The 19311-nt window shown below is 31.9% G+C and overlaps 1 protein-coding gene across 1 annotated transcript in view; it reads left to right on the forward strand.

The window, feature by feature from the left end:
- The first annotated feature begins 8806 nt into the window (after nt 1-8806).
- RpS13 (ribosomal protein S13) overlaps nt 8807-19311 on the forward strand; it is a 35126-nt gene continuing 24621 nt past the window's right edge. The window contains exons 1-2 of the mRNA XM_035364734.2: nt 8807-8932; nt 11243-11291. Coding sequence (XP_035220625.1) covers nt 8910-8932; nt 11243-11291 — 72 coding nt within the window. The 5' untranslated portion in view covers nt 8807-8909. The remainder of the gene's footprint in view (nt 8933-11242; nt 11292-19311) is intronic.

Genomic DNA, 19311 nt, shown 5'->3' on the forward strand with positions numbered 1-19311 from the left:
CGTGCGAGAGACAGACTTGTCTCTCCTTTCACTGAGATACATACTGATAATAAATGAATAAGTCTATATAAAAAAAGGAACATGTCACGTAAAGTATAGCATTAAGAAAAGTAAGAAAGCTTAGTTTTACGGAGATTTTTATATAAAATCCAAGAGGTTTTACATACAAATATGTTTTGAATTTTTATATAAAATCTGCACCAATTTAAGTTTTTTTCGCTTAATTTAGCAAACTTAAATAACTGGTTATATTATAAAACATTGAAAACAATATATTCTGTGAAAATAGAAGAGAAACACGCCGAGTGAAACAAAATTAGTAACACAATAACCTTAAGTTTGGTCTAGATTTATGTTAAGATCTCAAACAATTTCTAGGGCAAGCAGGTTTAGGTCCCTCTTCGTCAGAAGTAAAGAAATCTACAAGACTGAAGAATAGTCATATTTTTCAATTGCGCCAAAATATGTGTAAATATTTATTTTTGAATATTTTTTTTACCAGGGTAACAACTTTTATTTTATAATATTAGCTATAATTTTATAAAAGCTCCTTGCCTTCATTTCCGAAAACTCTCGAACATTGTCAGAAAGATCAATTTCTTTAGGTGTATCTTGCTCTATAGAAATTAGAGCAAGATTTGTCAGCCTAGTCTCTGTCATAGAAGATCTTAAACAAGTTTGTATGTATTTTAATTTTGAAAAATATCTCTCTCCACTTGCAACTGTTATAGGAAAGGACAGCAAAATTCGAAGTTCCACTCCAGTATATTTGCAAAACATTCCAGATTTTATACATATTCTAAAATGACGAGGGGCTCTGCTCCAGGAACGATGTATTTTGACAGATCTTCCAGTTCACCACAAAGTTCCGAAGCGTTCAAGTTACTCGAATGTTTATTTGTGAGTTTCAATTTCTAGTCTTTGCGTCTATTCAAAAGTTCTCTGAAAGATGTTTGAGGGTTCCTACGTCGTACGGGAAAATGTACCGTAGTACGTATTCCCGAGTAAGTTCAAATCTTTCTTCTACAGAACGAATAGCAATGTCTAACGTGTAGAAATACAGTTCTACTTTAAATTACTCTTCCAACACTTTGTATGTTTTCATATGAAGCCTCGTACCCAAACAATCTACGTCGCCTTAGGGTATGATGGACTGGCTAAAGGAAGGGTAGATTTCTAACGTTTCTGCCATTTACTTTTCTTCGGAGATGAAATCTATTAAATTATTATTATCACTTCTACAACTTTCTAAAAATGTTTTCTCATTCTGCAGAGCTCCGACAGCTGACTGCAGATTCGTCTTTATACTTTGCAGAATTTACTCGCGTGGTTTACATGAATGAGTGTATCATTCCAAATAGCAACTGAGACGAGGAATTTTAAATTTTGTCTGTCAAAGAGACGCCGAATGCCATAAAAAACTAGAATAAATATTTTTAGCAAGCTATAATGGTACAGAATAAATTTCCTCCACAAATAAAAAAAAATGAAAATGTAAACAATGATGTGTGTTAATTTTTATTTACTTTTTGTTTAAACCTTTAAAAAATTTTGCAAAATTTGTAAAAAAATAGCTCTTTTTGTAACGTTATTTTATTGGCAATAAAACACTGAATAAGATGAAAATAAAAGAATAAGAGCAATTAACTTAAAAAATTTCCACTTAATTAACCAAACAGACAAAATATTCTGCTTCTGTGCTATGATTCGGGGGAGGGAGCGCCATATAAGTTAAATATATAATGAAAAGGAAATGAATAATCAAGCCAGAAACGAAACAAGGGTAAAGCCAGTGAGAAACTTACTGCAAGTAAACGGCTAAAGGGGCAAAATTAGTTCATACGAAATTTACCAAAAAATCTGAAAGCTTTCAGGTTTTACGTTACGCCCAAAGGGGCATTTTTTAAAAGTTTCGTGTGATACTTTTATTTATTAAATATCATGTTCTTCCCGTTTAAACAATTAAATTAAATTCAACAGCAATATCGCATGAGCATATCTTTAGAATTTCCGATACACAGTCTCGCGCACTAGCGATAATTTTTTTTTTCGTAAAAAATTTCCATTGCGCGCTTTGAAATCGTTGAGTTTCTTAATCAAAAAAACGTTAAAGAGTTATAAAATATGAAATCGATAATAAAACATTTATGTTTTATTCCAAATTCGGGCTTCCAGATGCCCATATTTGGTGCAAGATGACATGATTCAAAATTGGATGGCTCTAGGTACCGTTGTTTTAGCCCAATGCGAGAAATATAGATACGTTTATGCAGATTTTTCATTATTTAATTTCTTTAAATATAATGCAGCGTGATAATGTTTGGTGGCAACAATTTAAAAAGTGATGCGCCATTTTAATGAATCAGCGCAAAATGCCGTTTCGAGACTAATAGGCCTTTGGGCGAACGCTCCTTTGGGCTAATTATGCAAACTTTTAAAATCTTCAACTATTAAAAGAATTCAAAATAAACAAAATTTGAGAATTAAAACTTTTATATAATAATCTTAATATTAATGTATTGCATTACTTTCCTGTCAATTACAATTTAAGCTGCAGTATAGTTTTCATTGTTTCTAAGCTGTGTAATTAAATTCTCAAATAAGAATGTTTCAAAAATATTTTAAATGTATGCAATAAAACACGAAAAGCATTAATATAAAAAAAGTTTTCAATAATTTCAGACACTTATTTCGTTTGTTAAACGAATTGTTTATGTTTTGAGTTATTGGAGTTCAGATTTGCCGATGAATTTGCAATTCGAAGACAAAAAAACCACGTTTGCATCATCTCTTAGACAAAACGCTCAGAATATGTGAACTACTCGTATTTCGGGGCATAACCCAATTTTTGAGTGTTGTTTAAATGACAATTTGGTTTAAAGTACATTTGCTTTGCTCTTTATTTGTAATTGCTTTTGAATTTCGGATTTGCATATGATGGCTTTAAACCATTTTTTTTAAAGGTCAATTTGCATAATGAAAAGTAGTCAATTTTTTTTTTGAGTAGTCAATTTGGCACAATGTTATGTTTTATTCTTTTTTCCAAGTGTTTCGAAAGCGTGTAGAGAAAATTCTCGTACATTTCAGATTCGATTTTTCGGTTTTATATCAATTTTAATGTCTTAAATGAAAATTTAATTGATTCTTTTTACGGTTTTAGATCTCAAATGAACCAGGACAACGAAATATGTTTTCAAAACGTATTAATCGACTATTAGGAAGCTTTAATTCATTTTCTCCTGATGAGTTCTGAATTGGAGTTTCAGTAAAAGGAGAATAATTTTTATAATTTTGTATGTTTTCCCTTTTGCATTTTTATTTTTCGAGTTTGTGCTACTATGAATTCTTATTTTAAATTTGTCAGACAGACACAGACAGACAAAGTAGACAGATGTCTTGTTTTGCACCCGCTAAGTCTTTCTGCACCGATGGGCGAAAAATCAAGCATAGGTGCGAAGGAAAGGTATATAGAAAGAGGGGCAATTTCGTATTTGAGGAGAGTAAAAAGGAACTTCGTACATTTTTTACGAGTTCAAAAGGCCAGAAAGAAAAGATGGGACAAAATAAAATTTAAAATAAATGGCCCAAAAATAATAGAGGAGAAAAAAAAGGGCCTATAGAAAGAAAAGGAAAAGAAGTAGAAAATATCCTAAAATACGATTGTGTCCATGAGTGTAGTTAAGGAGTTCATCTGCAAAAATTAGTGTCTTTAAGAAGCAAACTTTAGCTAAGTTTAAAAAAAAAAAAAAGGAATGAATTCCTACATGGTAATGTGTATGCCCTTATCTTGAGACCTAACTAGAAAAGACATATATCATCACAAAGATGTACATAATATTTTAACTAAAGTAACATTAAATATTACCGTTCCCAAAAAAATTCATGTATATTTCAGAAAAACAGTAATTGACAAAATTATAAATCCATCATACACAGTGTGAGAGCATTTCAGCAAAAATAAATTATACAGTTTATTTTTCTTAAATATTAGTTAAATATAAAATTAATTTATTAATTTAACCGTTGAAATTTATTATAGTACAAGTTGAACAAATTCCGTCACTGTATTTTTATTTGCTCGTAACTTTAAGTTTGAGACCTGAAAAAAAAAGAAAAAAAAAAAAAAGTCGGGGATCTTTGTTACAAAAATCACAATCTATACTCGTCGATGATCAAGAGATCCCCATTTTTCCCTCACAAGAAATTCCTAAGCACGAAAAGGGGGGGCCTCCGAAGGGTGTGAGTTGCTGATAAGAACGGACTACTGATAAGGAATGTGGCGTCTCTACGGAATAGTTACGAAGAAAAGAACCACATGACCTGCTACTATTACCAACTATTGTATAATGCTAGAATCTTATGAAAAATAATAAATAAAGAAATTTAATGACACTCTAGTGATAGAGAAACAGATATTTTATAGAGAACAGAATGTTACTTATCTGAATATTCTGTGTCAGGGCCTCTTTTGGATTTCTGGTGTTCATAGTGAACAGCTAACAAAACACCTGAAGTTTCGAAGAAGCGAAGTTTCCTTTTTCAATTTGATGAATGAGATATTGCATAGGAAAGGTGCATTTAACTATTTTAGAGAGTTGAAAACATTTTTGAAACACTTATTTAAAAAATTTCGGAGCTGTGTTTAGACACTGCCTCCAGCTTTCGTGATCGCAGCGCTCCCTCCATAGACAGCTCAATCATTTTAAATTTGTTTAGATATTGTGTTAAACCTCTTATACACGGTTGTAGTTATTTATGGCGTCAAGGAATTGCCTTCCTTTGATTCCAATTTAATTTTAACTTTAGATGCTTTAAGTTTATTTTACTTCAATCCTGCAGCTATAACGCAGGACAAGTTAAAAAAAATTTGTTTTTTATTTTTGGCCTGTCATTATGTTTCTAAATGTATGGAAACATATATTAATATTTCATGTTAATATAACAATACGTTATTAATATTAGAAGATATTTGCATTGTTAATGGTGATAAGTTTGGATTTTTAGATAAATGGATTAAAAGTTTAGTTAATTGAGTTTTTAGTAAGTTTGAAATTACAAGAATTTAGTTTATGTAATATTACAAATCAATAACTTACCTTTATAATGAAGAATTATATTTGAGATCCCTTTCAAATTTAATTTTAAAGAAAAACTTCTTTATGCTCTCGATGTAGTGATGTAGACTAGAGAAATGTCATTAGAATACGAGCAAGTTCAGTTTACTGTTCTGAGTCATCAGCCAATTACAAGTATACTGAAGATAGCATTTCACATTTCAACGCAGCTGTTTAGCAAAGAAAGGGACCCCGCCTCCACCATAAATTTCCAGTGTCTTCCCAAGTTGAGTCACAGTAAAACTTTCATTTAAGATTTTACTGTAAAGATGTCCACTTTCCTTTCTAAAAAGCTGAAACATCTGTGTTTTTTTTTTTTTTTCTTCCAGTCAAATTCTACTATTATTATTGTCATATTCCAATGACACATAATATATGACCTGCAATATCTTTTAGTATTTCCTCTGTACTATAAATGTATTTCAGTTAATGTATAATTAATTATTAAATATTTAACAGGAAAAATTATGGGTATTCGAATAATTTTAGGAAATTCTTCCACAAGTTTAGGATGAAATAATAAACAAATTTTATTGACCTGTATCCAAAGAGCTTTGAAGGTGACTGTGTAATATGTGAAATGGAAATTTTAAAATTAAACCTTCCAAGTTTCAAGTTTCCAGAAATGTTTAATAATTTGTAGTTAAACTTATTGACACTAACGTATTTGAAGATGAGTACTCTGTCGCATAGATTCTAAAATTAGTATAAATAAATACTTGTTTAGGAAACAAGTATAAAGTTTCTTCATAGTTACTAAAAATAAAGTTGTATGAAACAAGTTTTGCGCACTTTTTAGAGAAATGCGAAAAACATCATTTAGTGAAAATAGATTTTTTTTTTTTTTTTACCCCAGGTGGATCAAAAAGCAAAAATCAGTTAGGAAAACAAAAATCACGATATATTTTAGGAGCATTAATATTTCTGATAACTGTTATATTTTTTATTTACGTCTTAAAACAACTATTTCTGGCTCGGAAATTAATTACGTCAGATTTCCAGTTTTTACATTGCTTATAAATTGAGCCGTATCATTTTTATCTTAAACATTAATTTATTAATAACAAAAATATGAAAAATCCATATAATGTATGGGAACATATATTAACGGAATCTATTTATGTCTTAGAAAAGCTATGCAGTGGTGCCAAAATGAAAGAGAATAATGCGAAAAGGGATTTTATGAGTGAAAATCGCATCATTTTCCACTAAAACGTTTTAACTAATTTTTTTTAATTGCAAAAATTATTGAAATATTGCAATAAAAGTGGGAGAATTCTTTTCCATTCGTCTGTGTAGTGAACATTGTATTGTAATTCGTGTTCTTTCAGATGTTGAAATGCAACTTAAACTATTAGGTCCAACGCTGCCATTGATATGCTTAATATTTTCAGTAATTAATTTATCGAAATTTACGAAGTAGTATATACTTTTAGTTATATGATGTCATTTTATTATAATTATTATATTATTAATGATGATTTCACGTACTGAATGCTCTGTGCAAAGTAAAAGTAGAATAAAAATTAAAATAAATTAAAAGCAAAAGTGTAAATTTAAAGTTTTATTTCAAATAACGGCCCACTAGCGACCGAAACTCCTAATTACTTGATCTAATTCTCTGTATTCTTTATTAATGAAGGCCCACCAGCGGCCGAGCGATAAAGTCGCTGAACACTGGTAGTTCGGTCCGAGGTTCGAATCCAGCGAACGGACTGGCCGCATGGGCGTAGTCCTCCACGAAGGCATTCCTTCCCTTAGGCAGATAGCCCTCGAAACTTTGCTACAATCAGACACACACACACTTTTTCATTTCAAATAACGATTAGAAAGTACTCCACGAAGGCGTTCTTCCCCTTGTTCAAATATTCCTCGAGTACTTTATTATTATATAATAATTCAATTCAGTTCCGTTTAAATAACGTACAAATTATTGCGCATTACTGAATTCTAAGCTTAAATGTTTCACGTTGTTAAAATGAATTGTAATTTATTATATTTTTTCAAACGAATGGAAATTAAAATATTTCTTTCAAAACAAAATTAATATCTTCAGAATTATCTTTTACAGAATAGTGTGCATTTTTGGTAGATGAGTAATTTACAGACTAAGAAACACCACAGCTCTTCTCTTTCCTAAAGCAAATCAATTTACGAGTTCTATGCCTTCAGATTTAATTCTTGTTTAGGAATTTTAAAGAATTCTTAACCTGCACTTTATCTGCAATTTGAGAATATTTTGTAAATTTTGGTATGAAAAATACGATAAATATTGATTTACTCATTATTTCAAGTAAAAATATCCATCCATTCCATTTCCTATCCCCATAAGTGAAGAAGAAGTCATGAATTTCGATAAATTTAAGGAAAGAAATTAACTGGAATATTTGCCGCTTAATTTTTAAGCAACCAGAATGAAACTTTGTGTTCTTTGTTGAAACACAACAAAACCCGTTGAATTGGGATTGCAAAGGGAGTTAGCTTTGTCGTATAAAACATGCCCCTTTTTTCTTTGACCTTGAATTCATTCAAAGATCCCTAAGAAACAGGAAATCTCTCTTTTCTAAACGTGCTGTCATAAATTCTTTGCATTTCCTGGACGAGGACACCATTTCGACATGTGGGTGGGGCAAAGTCCTTTCATGCCACGACTGCTCAACTTACGTCAATGATTTTGTGTCCCTAAGAAAGGAAAGCATACATTCTGGAGTTAGCAATTGATACTTACGAATGATTTCCCCCTCCAGATTATTAGTCTAAAAAAGAGAAAAAAATCAATCCGCCTTCCAATGGGAGAAACCTTTCCTTTTCAGGGGGTGTTGCCTTTAAAAATTTTCCGGTAAGAAACTAAGAAATACAAAGGAACCTCTCCTATTTTCTGCTTGACTCCTATGCCTGAACTGAGGTAGGTCACGAAGTTACTATTTGATAGCCGAATGATGGAATATTAACTTTTGCAAACACTGAATTTAACTGTTTCATGTGCTTCCAAGGGCCCCTTTTCTGCGTCTTATACGGAACTGCGTCACTGCACCATATAGGAAGATGGCCCTTAAAAACTTAAAAGAAGACGAATTCTATTATATTAAAATAAGTATTCATAGTAGTACAAATTCTAAAAATAAAAATGAAAAGCGAAAGAGAAAAAGATACTTTTAACTTTAAACATGTAAATGTAATTCAGCAGGACATTTAAGGGCCCCCTAAACCTCCGGGCCCCTATGCAACGGCATTCCTTGCATACCCTTATTTACGCCATTGGACTTATACTGTTATGATACTGGACCCTCAATCTTTATTTTATATTTGCTCCCCCCCTCATCATCACATTTATTCAGCTTTACCAAACACACTCACTACACACATCTGAGAAACACTTTTTATTGTCAATGAACACAATTTCCTCCCCTTTTCATTACATTCATGGATTCAATCGAATTTTAGGATAATTTTCTACTTCCTTTCCTTTTTCTTCAACAGTCCCATTTTTTTCCTCTCTCTTTCTACTTTTGGGCTATTATTTTAATTTTATTTTGTCCTGTTTTTCTTCCTGGCCTTTTGAATTCGTATAAAATGTACGAAGTTCCTTTTTACCTTCCTCTGAAACACGAAACTATCCTTTCTTTCATTTTTCGCCCATCGATGCAGAAAGACTTATTGGGTGCAAAACAAGACATCTGTCTACATTGTCTGGTTGTTTTATGAGTGGCAACACCTCAAATTGGAATTTTCGTGTAAACGCCATTAGTTTTCTGGTGCTGAGTCCGACTTGTCGGCGTCAAAAGATTTAAAATCATGGGTCGTATGCATGCACCTGGGTAACTATTTGTATTTTGATTAATTTACGTAATTTTAACTGGAACTGCTTTTATTTTCTAAATTCTCCTGTTTTTGTGTGAACTGTGAAGATTGTTGTGTGTGTTAATCCGATAGGAATTAGGCTTAAACATAAAGCACCACGTTGAGGAATGGAACTTCTGCATACACATGCTACAATTTTTTTTTTTTTTTTTTGCATGAAAACAAATAAAAACTTTGTATTATAGTTATTGCTTTATCTTTCAGTTTTTAAGCCAAAGGTATCCTTTTTTTAGTAAAGTGCGTGGTAACTTGTATATTAGATGGGTTTGCTATTAATTGTAATGAAATTTTCTTGTAGGAAATATTGTCTTGTAAATCTGTAATTGAATAATAGCGTGATATTCAGTTATGTTTTATAAAAAATATGCGAGAGAAAGTATTTTTGGCCTGGTAACATAAGGCAGGTTTTCTGATTATTCTACCCTTTGTAATATTAAATTGGAATCTTTAACATAACATTAAAGCTGATAAATTATTTAAACTGCAAAATATTGATCGTGTTTTAGAAAGCCGATTTCTACTTTTGAAATAAACAGTATGCTTAAAATTAATAAAATAATCCCAATAAGGTGTCTGCGTTTAAAATAAACTGGTTACAAATCAAGTCACACACATCTCTTGGACAAAATAAAGAGATTGAACACTTTTCGGTAAAATCCTAGTATACGGTGCAGCCTTAGCGCGATTTTAAAAATTATCGCCAACACCAAACATGATCCAAAGAACGTCTATTTTTTTATAATCTTCTATGTTTATTTCAACCTTACTTTGATTTCGATTGCATAATGACAATTTCCAATGTTTAATTTCTACAAATAATATAGTTCTCAAATACATAAAGATGATAGTGTCGGGACGATTACTCGAGTTTTACAGGATTTCTCTACAGTAATTAATTTTTACTCCAAATTGAATTGACTAAAATGCTACATGAGAATAAGTTCTTTGAGTAACAACTATTCGCAGAAATATTTGGCCTGACTAGAATTGCCGATTTGGCTTTAACTTATAACTCGAGTAAAGACGAAACACTTTCATATTTACGTATTTTTATCAATTATTGATCATTGAACGGGAGTTGGTTTGTTCCCCTTGAAAAGTCAGCTAATTTCCGATCAATGACAATAATTACATGTTTTAATTTTTACTATTTTAATTTTTACTATTGTAATATTATTCTTCGTGATGATTTAACTCCAGTCCCCGTTAAAACATTATTAACATTTTGCTTTCAAATTAACTTACCAATATGGATGCACACTTTTAAAATAATTCTACTTTAATTAAACTTAGGAGATAATATAATCAATTAATCAATACTGTTTAGGAAATAAATTATTATTAACTAACTTTTCAGCAATTGCGCAAGTAATAATAACTTGTATTCGCACTAAATGGATTTAAGTTCATACTATACAATATATACATAGTATATACTATACACTATAGTGTATATACATTGTATATACACTATATATATTCTTTGAATGACCTGTTTACTACTCATCGTATGTGTCCCGTTTTTACTGCTCATCATAAAGTAGCCAAATCCTGTGTGCACCGGATACTAGGATTAAACCCACTTTTCCACAAATATTTCGAGAAAAACTAGATAGATATCAATGAAATTAAGTATGGTAATAATTTATTATATGACAATGTGTACAAACCAACAACAATGAGAATGCCTTTCATTGGCGTGAGTTATGGCCAAGAGTAAGCTTGAGAGATGGCAATGAAAATGTGGCTAGTATGGTGTGCAGTTGCCATTATTTAAGAAAGCAATAAAAATTATTACTGTGTTGCAGTGCAGAATGAGCTGAGCAGCTGGGAGTGGACTTCTATACCTCCTGCTGGCGTAGTGAAGACCACAGGAATAATATAATATCACTGTGGTATTATATGCAACCCAGGTTTTGTCTGGTATTTTAAAAGAAATGTGAGAAAATGTTTTCCATCTCTTAATTTTGTCCACAATTGTGTACACACATGCATGCATGCATACATACATTTCTGAATCTGGTCCTGATAACAGAAGAGTTCCACAATATCTTTTGAAAGAGCTGTATAACTGTGTTCATGTTCTAGATGTTGATTCCAAATAGTAGTCTCATACTTTAGAATTTCTTCGTCTCATTTTCATAATTTTTCTCATATTAAAAATCTAAAATATTATAATGACTTGAATTTTGAATAGTCAAGCTTTTATTTGTAATTGGATATATTAAAAACTGCTCGCTTTATTAATTGAACTAACTTACTTTCAGCAAAGGTATTTCCCAGTCATCTCTTCCATATAGACGTAGTGTACCAACTGTAAGTATTAAGATATGTTTTTAAATTAATATTTAATATTTTACTCGTAACTTTTATTTAAAATATAATGAAAATGTCTGGCTCAGATGTGGTAGTCAAACATGTACAATTTACAAAATTGTAAAAACAACCTTGTATTTAAGCGTGAGTATATTGAAACACTCAATCAATTTCGAGGGCTGCTAAAGGTCCCTCCTCATCAGGAGAAAGAAATACCTAGAAAGAAGAAAACTAAAGGGAAAGGAGTCTCAGAAACACGTGGTACTTATCAGCACTGCACGTGGTTATAACTGGACTTTTAATCAGAGTTACACTGACCGCCTACTTTTACTGAGCCAGGCTATCTGATCAAACATATAACACAAAGGACAAAGAATTAGCGAAGTTAAAAATAGGGAGCGAGGGGCAACTGCACCTTCACGCTCAAAATCTGAACTTCAAATAATGGAAAGCAACCACTGAACGGATTTTTATACCCTCTGGTAGTACCAAACGTGAGGAGGTAACGTCATATATCGGCAAAAATAGTAACTGAATTAAGATAGTAAAATTTTAAAAGCATTAGGAAGGACTGGATTGGACTTAAAATCATTAACTAAACATGCTAAATCTTTGTAAATATGAAAAGCCTCAAGAAAATCCAATTTTGATTGTCACATTAGCGTGTTTCCCATGTACAGTTTTTTTTGGGGGGGAGGCTTAACCCTTTCGGTCATAATGTGCATACATGTCCAAAGATTAGATTTCATGCCCTATTAGGAAAATAAAACCCACTTATTTTTTTATTTTTCATTTATTTATTTTTTTTACATTTGCAGTGTTTTTAAGGAATTTGCGAACAAATATATGACTAAACTTGGTCAACAATTTAGATTCCAGATGGTGCATGCCAATTACTCAAGCTTCGATTTGTCTATTTTCAAATTTTACAATAAGTACAATTATATTTAAGGCACATTTAATATGAAATAATTCTTATTAAGTAGTAATTTAACATTTTAATGTCAAATTTAAGAAATTTTAATAAATTCTTTTGTGGGATATATTGTTCATATGGTATTTACTATGTCCCATGAGTGATCAAATTACTACATGCTGATATACACTACAAAGTCCGAAATTCGGACGTCCATTATCCAGAATAGTCTAAAATCTGGACCTCAAAACCACAGTTTTTCTTGTAGGCTTTACGCAAGTGCATTTGATTCTCCCCTTCGTGCATAATAAAACTTCTGGAGAGTCCCGATTCTTAATTTCTCTTCGACACTAAATAAAATACCTTGTTATTAAAAAAACGATGATTTTGGCATAAGTTTGTATGATCAGTAATTTGGCTCCGTTGCTGCGTATCTGCTTTGGCACACATCTCAAACTGAAACATTCTACATAGATACAGCATTGATCTGACGCCAACTTGGCGAATCATTATTTATTATACTTTCCTTTTATCATCGCATGTTTATGAAACTATGACAACTTGAGTTATGAGTTATGACTCCTGTAGTGAGTCCTAAGCAATTTTTTTGTTAGTACTTTAATAATAAAGGAGTATGGTAATCTTTTATGTTGACAGAGTCGCACAATTTACAACCCAGAGACTGCATCAGGTTATAAGATATCTAGCACCGGTTTTCAATAAGGCTTAAGTATATGTGGGAATTTATTTTTTCAGAACTCTGATAAGCCTTAAGCATGTGCAAGAAATACACATAAATATAATAAATAACTAATGCAATTCAGGCTTAATTGTCTCAGTTCGCTATAGAAGCAAGATAAAATTTAACAAAACAACTTGTCGTTAGTCACCAAGTTCATAATGCATAGCCAAATATGTATAGTGAAGGAAAGCTAAATTTGATGATGATAGCCACTAATTTTAAAGGTGTTCGGATATCGCAAAACAAAGGTGAAATTTTCCAATTAACAGATTTTTGCAAAGAAATGTGGAGAAGTGGTAATAAATGATGATGATATAAGTTTTTCGTTGTGATGACAATGCTTCTCAATAATGAATGGTGAAATCTGTAGTATGGTTCTAGATCTAGAAAATATCGCTACTGATAATGAGTGACAGAGAAGTTACTAGAAACGAGAAAATTTTGATTGACAAGTTCGTCGGAATTCTCAAAACAGCAGTTACAGGACTTCAACAATGTAACTGAATAAGAGATTATGTCTGTCTGCAGAATTAAAGAGAAAGTATTAGCACAAAAAATGAAGCAACTTAAACAACTTGCATTGAAAGAAATGTTTAATAAGGTAAAAAAATAGATATGAAGCTTTTTTTGTAAATTTTGATACCCTGTAGATCATAAATACTTCATAAATCATGATTTCATATTTCTAATTTTATAATTTGAACATGCCGTCTTACAAGATTTAAACTGATGATCTAATATCCGGAAAAATCCCAAATCTGGAATCGCCAAAGTCGCGATGAGCCCAAATTTCGGACTTTCTACTGTATTATGTTTGTGTTTATGAAACATAATAATTTTTGTTATATATGAACTAGTGCATGTGACAGAGTTTACATTTTGTAATAATCACTTTATGTATTATCATAAATTTTAGTTTTGTTTTCTGAAGACGTAATACCCTAGACGAGTGGGACAAATATTTCCAGTTGACAATATGATTGGGACATATTGTCCCAGAAGATTTCTAGGAAACTGGAAAAGTTAAAAACTGTAAACTCGTACACGTCTTTTAGTATGCCAACATTAAACTATTTTTCATGGTTAAATTTTAATCATGCAGAAGTCAGGTTGAAAGGTTTAAATCAAGTTTATGAATTTGTAAATAAATAACGTAGTTGTGCAAGAATAACATTTGCTATTTTTAAAAATAATGTCTTTAAACATTTAACTGCATTTCCCACTCCTTTCAAATTAAACTATCAGTTTAGCAAATGAATTTAGGGGAAGAGTTGCTTAATTATCACTATGAAAAATGCAGACATAGGAAAGAACACATCTTTCCTGTGTCTGTATTTTTAATATCTTCAAGATTTGCAGGCTGATAAATTCTTTTTTGTGTGCAGAATATCGTTTTCCTGAAGCATTGAGTTAATAATATTTAGATCTTTAAATGCTTTCAGAATGCATGTGCTACTGGGCATGGCTCCATTGAAATGGTTTTCTGTCATTTCACATCTTTTGTGTAAAATTTAAAAGGAACCATATTTTGAAAAATTTAAAAAAATGTTTTAAAGAGGGTTATTGGAATAAAGAATTTACTTATGAATCTGAAATGGTTTTAGATTTGTAGTGTGGTGGTAAATTAAAATAACGAAAAAGTTGTAAACTGGTAATCAATTGCAAAAGAGTTTTTTTTATATAGGTAACGTAGGATTTTTATACTCATTTTAGACCGAGTGGTGCTGTTCATTCATTATTTTTTTCTGTCTAAAATATTGTCTGTATTTAACAAGCCGTTTAACCACGATGTCAAAGGTAATAGTTTCTCTACAGCCCATTCTTTTAAACCCTTCATTACTCGTTTTCTTGTTGTTTTTTGAAATATTAACCATAATTAATTTATCATCGACTGAGAGAAAGAAGCAAAATACCATTTGTCATTTCTATATTCCATAGTTCTATTTGGGAGAGCTTTCGATTTCTATATTCGATTCAAATCACTACTTCAATTAAGTCTTAACGACTTTTACACACATCTTTTATATTACAATATAAACATAATTCGAGATTAATTTCAAATCAAAAGATGGGGATTATCTCCCCTTCGTATCAAAAGAAAACCGAGTGAGCGACCGCTCTCTTCCAAGTTCGTTTTTCGACTCCTCGTTGCCACTTGCAGAAAAGAAACTTTCGCTCATTTCGCGTTCGAGTTGTAACATTTCTCCCACCTTTTGATTTTTGACAAAGTATAAAAAAATCAAAACAATTGTGAAATGAAAATTGAAATACGAATATAAGATAATTTAAATCTTACCAAAATCAACAATTTTATCTAGGGGTAACAAATATCTTGAATATTTTTAACTTACTTAATATTCTGCAAACTTACATTCTTTAAAGAACAGACAAAAAATTCTTTTCTGAAAAATACTAGTAAAGAGATTAATTCACTAAACTGGAAAATCAAATTGTATATAAAATTTAAATTCAAAGAAAGAAATAAAGAAAACAAGTAATAATGGTACTGAAACAAATTTAAACTAATTAAAGTTCTTTAGTTTCATAATTTTTCTGCCATATCTACTAAACTGAATGTTTTTATCAGAATTTTCAAGTTCACAGTTTTTGTTATCAATTACTAAATCATTCATTTTACCAGTATTTCTCGAAGATTTGGATGATTCAGTAGTTTTAAGCTCGAAGATAGATTTTTTATTGTCTATCTCCATTGCAAGTACTCTTTGAACTGGTCTTAACAGTTCACCACTAGATGTTTTTACTTTCACCACTCTGATGTTGTTGGTATTCCCTGGGTATGTTTCGATCACACGACCTATAGGCCAGTCTGTTCTTTTCCTTTTATTGTCCTCTACAAACACTAAATCACCTTTCTTGATAGTTCGCGAATGTACAGTCTTTGGTCGATGTACTAACATACCAAGATATTCATCTCTAAATCTTTTACTAAATTCCACACGTAACTTTTGGTGGTATCGCCATCTTTTTGATAAGTTGATTTTATCCAAATTGTCCAGATCCAGAACACCTTCAATTCGCACATCCTGAATAAACATAGATGGAGTGAGTGCACATAAATCAATGGAATCTTCTGACTCGTATGTTAATGGTCTGGAGTTGATATTTGCTTCTGCATCACATAGGATAGTTCATATGACATTTCTTCATATGAAAGTAATGCTTTTCCCAGGACTCTTCTCAATAATTTCTTGGATCATCTGAACCAGTCTCTCTCACCAGCCGCCCCACCATGCTGCGGTTGGTAGATTTAACTTCCACTGAATTTTCATTATCGAAGAACTTCTGATAATTTGGTTCCAGTCAACAGATCGGAGCAAATTCCGTGCCCCTACAAAATTTGTGCCATTATCGCTGTATATTACTCTAGGCCGTCCTCTTCGTGCTATGAAACTTCTAAATCTGAGAAAAAATCCGTTAGTCGATAAGCTTTCAATTAATTCTAAATTAACCGCACGATAAACTCCACAAGTAAAAAGCAAGATCCAAGCTTTTCTATTTTCTTTTAAATAAAGTGGTCCTGCTACATCAACACCTGTCACCTCAAATGCATAAGCATCTCTGACTCGATCTTCTGGGAGAGGACAAGGCACTGTATCAAGAGCTTTCGCCGAGTGTCTCTTGCACCGAACGCACTTCAATATGACTCCTTGTACTGTTTTTCTTCCTTTTATTATCCAACATTTTTGACGAATATTAATCAAAAGAACTTGAGTACCAGCATGTAAAAGTTGTAAATGGTAGTCTTGTATCATTCTTTCTACTAATTCATGTTTGCCTGGAAGTACAATCAGGCATCAGAAGTTTTCATCATCATGTCTTCTCAAAATCTTCGTTTTCAATCTTATAATCCCTTCTTCATCTCTGAAAGTAAAATGTCCCTTCAACTGTTCTTCACTAGAGAATACTTCTTGTTGAACAATCTTCACTAATTTCTTCTCAGCAATGTCCAATTCTTCAACACAGGGTTTTGCCATAATTTCTTCTTCCATGTCTACAATTATTTATGAATCTTAGAATCCAAGAAATCATTCTCACAATTTTAAAGTAACTTGAAAAGTAAATCAGATATCATTCAGATATTAGCCAAAGTCGAAATAATGTTCTTTCGCTTTTCTTTCATAATTTCTTTGTTATTAGTAATCACTTCACTAGTTGGCCATTCTTCCTCGTTCTTCATAAGCCATTCTGGCCCTTGCCACCAACGAGATTTCACAAATACCTCGTGATGGTATATCTGCTGGATTCGAATTTCCTGGAATGTGACGCCATTCAGATTCCGATGACAATTTTCGTATCTCTTTTACTCTATTTGCGACAAATGGCGCCCAATGGTCATCTCTTTGGATCCAAGAAAGAGGAGTACTCGAATCTGTCCAATAGTTCCTTGGAACGTTGTCTAATTTGAGTGTTTGTAAAGCATGAGCTGCGAGTCTGACTCCTATATAGCAGGATAATAATTCTAGACGATTTATGGTCATTTTTCTTAATGGACTCGCTCTACTTTTGGCTAGAAGAAAATACACCGATACATTTTCACTTGTTTCTTTTCTTAAATAAATCGCACATCCTTAATTTCTTAAATAAATCGCACATCCTTAATTTATTAAATAAATCGCACATAGGCTTGTTTGCTTGCATCACAGAACGTATGAATACTAAGACTTTCATTTCCATTTATATTAAAAGCTCTTGGAATTCTAACACCAGATAAAAGTGACAGATCATCAATCCACGAATAGAACTCTTTTCCTAAGTCTTCGGGTATATTTGTATCCCAACCAATTTTTAACAACCATGTCTTTTGTATGAGTAGTTTAGGTATTAGCGTTATAGGGCAGAGAAAACCCATGGGGTTGAAAATGCGATGTACCGCAGACAATATATTTCTTCTAGTAAGATTCACTGGTTTGTTAGTATCAGTCTTCACCTCACAGAAAAGGCTATCATCTTCCTTATCCCATAAAATTCCCAATACAGGAGTAGGTTCTATACTGTGTTTAGATTTCAAAAGAGATGTGTGCTCCCACCCTCTCAAATCGAACGACACAGAATCTAATATTTGTTTCGATTCCTTGATGAATCACGTAAGTGTCTCTTCATCAGGAACAGATGTGATGCAATTATCTACGTAGAATGATTCTTTTAAATTTTCCGCTGTTTCAGGATATTTAGACGAATTTAGATCAATGTGATGGCTTAATACAGCAGCCAATAAAAAGGGACTGCAATTCAATCCAAAAACAACGCGTTTATGTCTAAAATCTCTAAGTTCCTTCTTGTCAAAGTCTTTCCACCATGAAAATCGTAAGAAATCTCGATCACTCTTATTCACTGACATTTGCAAAAAAGCCTTTCTTATGTCTGAAATAACTCCTATTCTATTCTTGCGAAATCTTAAAATTATAGGAATAATTTGTTCCAGCAAATTTGGATCCTTTTCTAGGCAATCATTAAGTGAGCGCGAATTTTTTTACAGGAAGCATCAAAAACCGGTCGCAATTTCGTGGTCGAAGTTTCTTTGAATACTCCTTTATGTGGTAAATAGTGACACTGATTATTCATTTCGTGTTCAGGAACTTTCTCTATAATTCCTTCATTTAACCAATATGTGAAAACATTTTCGTAATCCTTGAATTTGCCCTTTTGTATCAACCAGTGTGTCGTACTGTTTAAACGCTGTCTAGCAGTATCGAAATTTTGACTTAAACAGTCCTTTTCTGTTACCCAAGGCAACTGAACCTCATATCTTCCCTCTTTAAAGGTAACAGTTTCGTTAAAATGTTTCAATGCGGCAATTTCCATTTCCTTTCTACATTTTGTTTCAACAGGGTCTTAAATCCCCAATAAATCTAATTTCCACAAATTTTCAATCTTCGATGTGTGAATTAATAAAGAAGTCACTGCGACGGCATTAGTCACATTTTCCTTGTCGTAGATATGATCAGATAATTTTCCCATTAAAATCCAATCCATTTTGGTTTCCATTGTTCCACTGTTCCAGAGTTCAAACGTTCAATTTTGTCTTTTACTAATTTCCAATAATTATCAGCTCTAATGAGTAAAGATATGTTGTTGTCATCTAAAGATTAGTGATCAACATCCTCTAAAATTATTCCCCTATCTTTTAAGAACTCCCGAATATTTTCTGGAGGATATTTCTTCCCTTCCCACGACTTTTAATCCCAGTTGTTTAGACAGACGTTTCTGAATATACGAGGGTTGACTAACACTGTCAAATAAACAACGAACTAATTTATTGCGTGACCTACTTTTAAGTTCTACTGTTGCTGTCTGTAAAAATATTTTATTCCTAACGATGCCAATGTGATTGCACGCTGAAT

This window comes from Stegodyphus dumicola, chromosome 3 (genome assembly GCF_044657685.1).
Source record: "Stegodyphus dumicola isolate Sdum_Otavi_A_Nest chromosome 3, ASM4465768v1".
Taxonomy (NCBI): Eukaryota; Metazoa; Arthropoda; class Arachnida; order Araneae; family Eresidae; genus Stegodyphus; species Stegodyphus dumicola.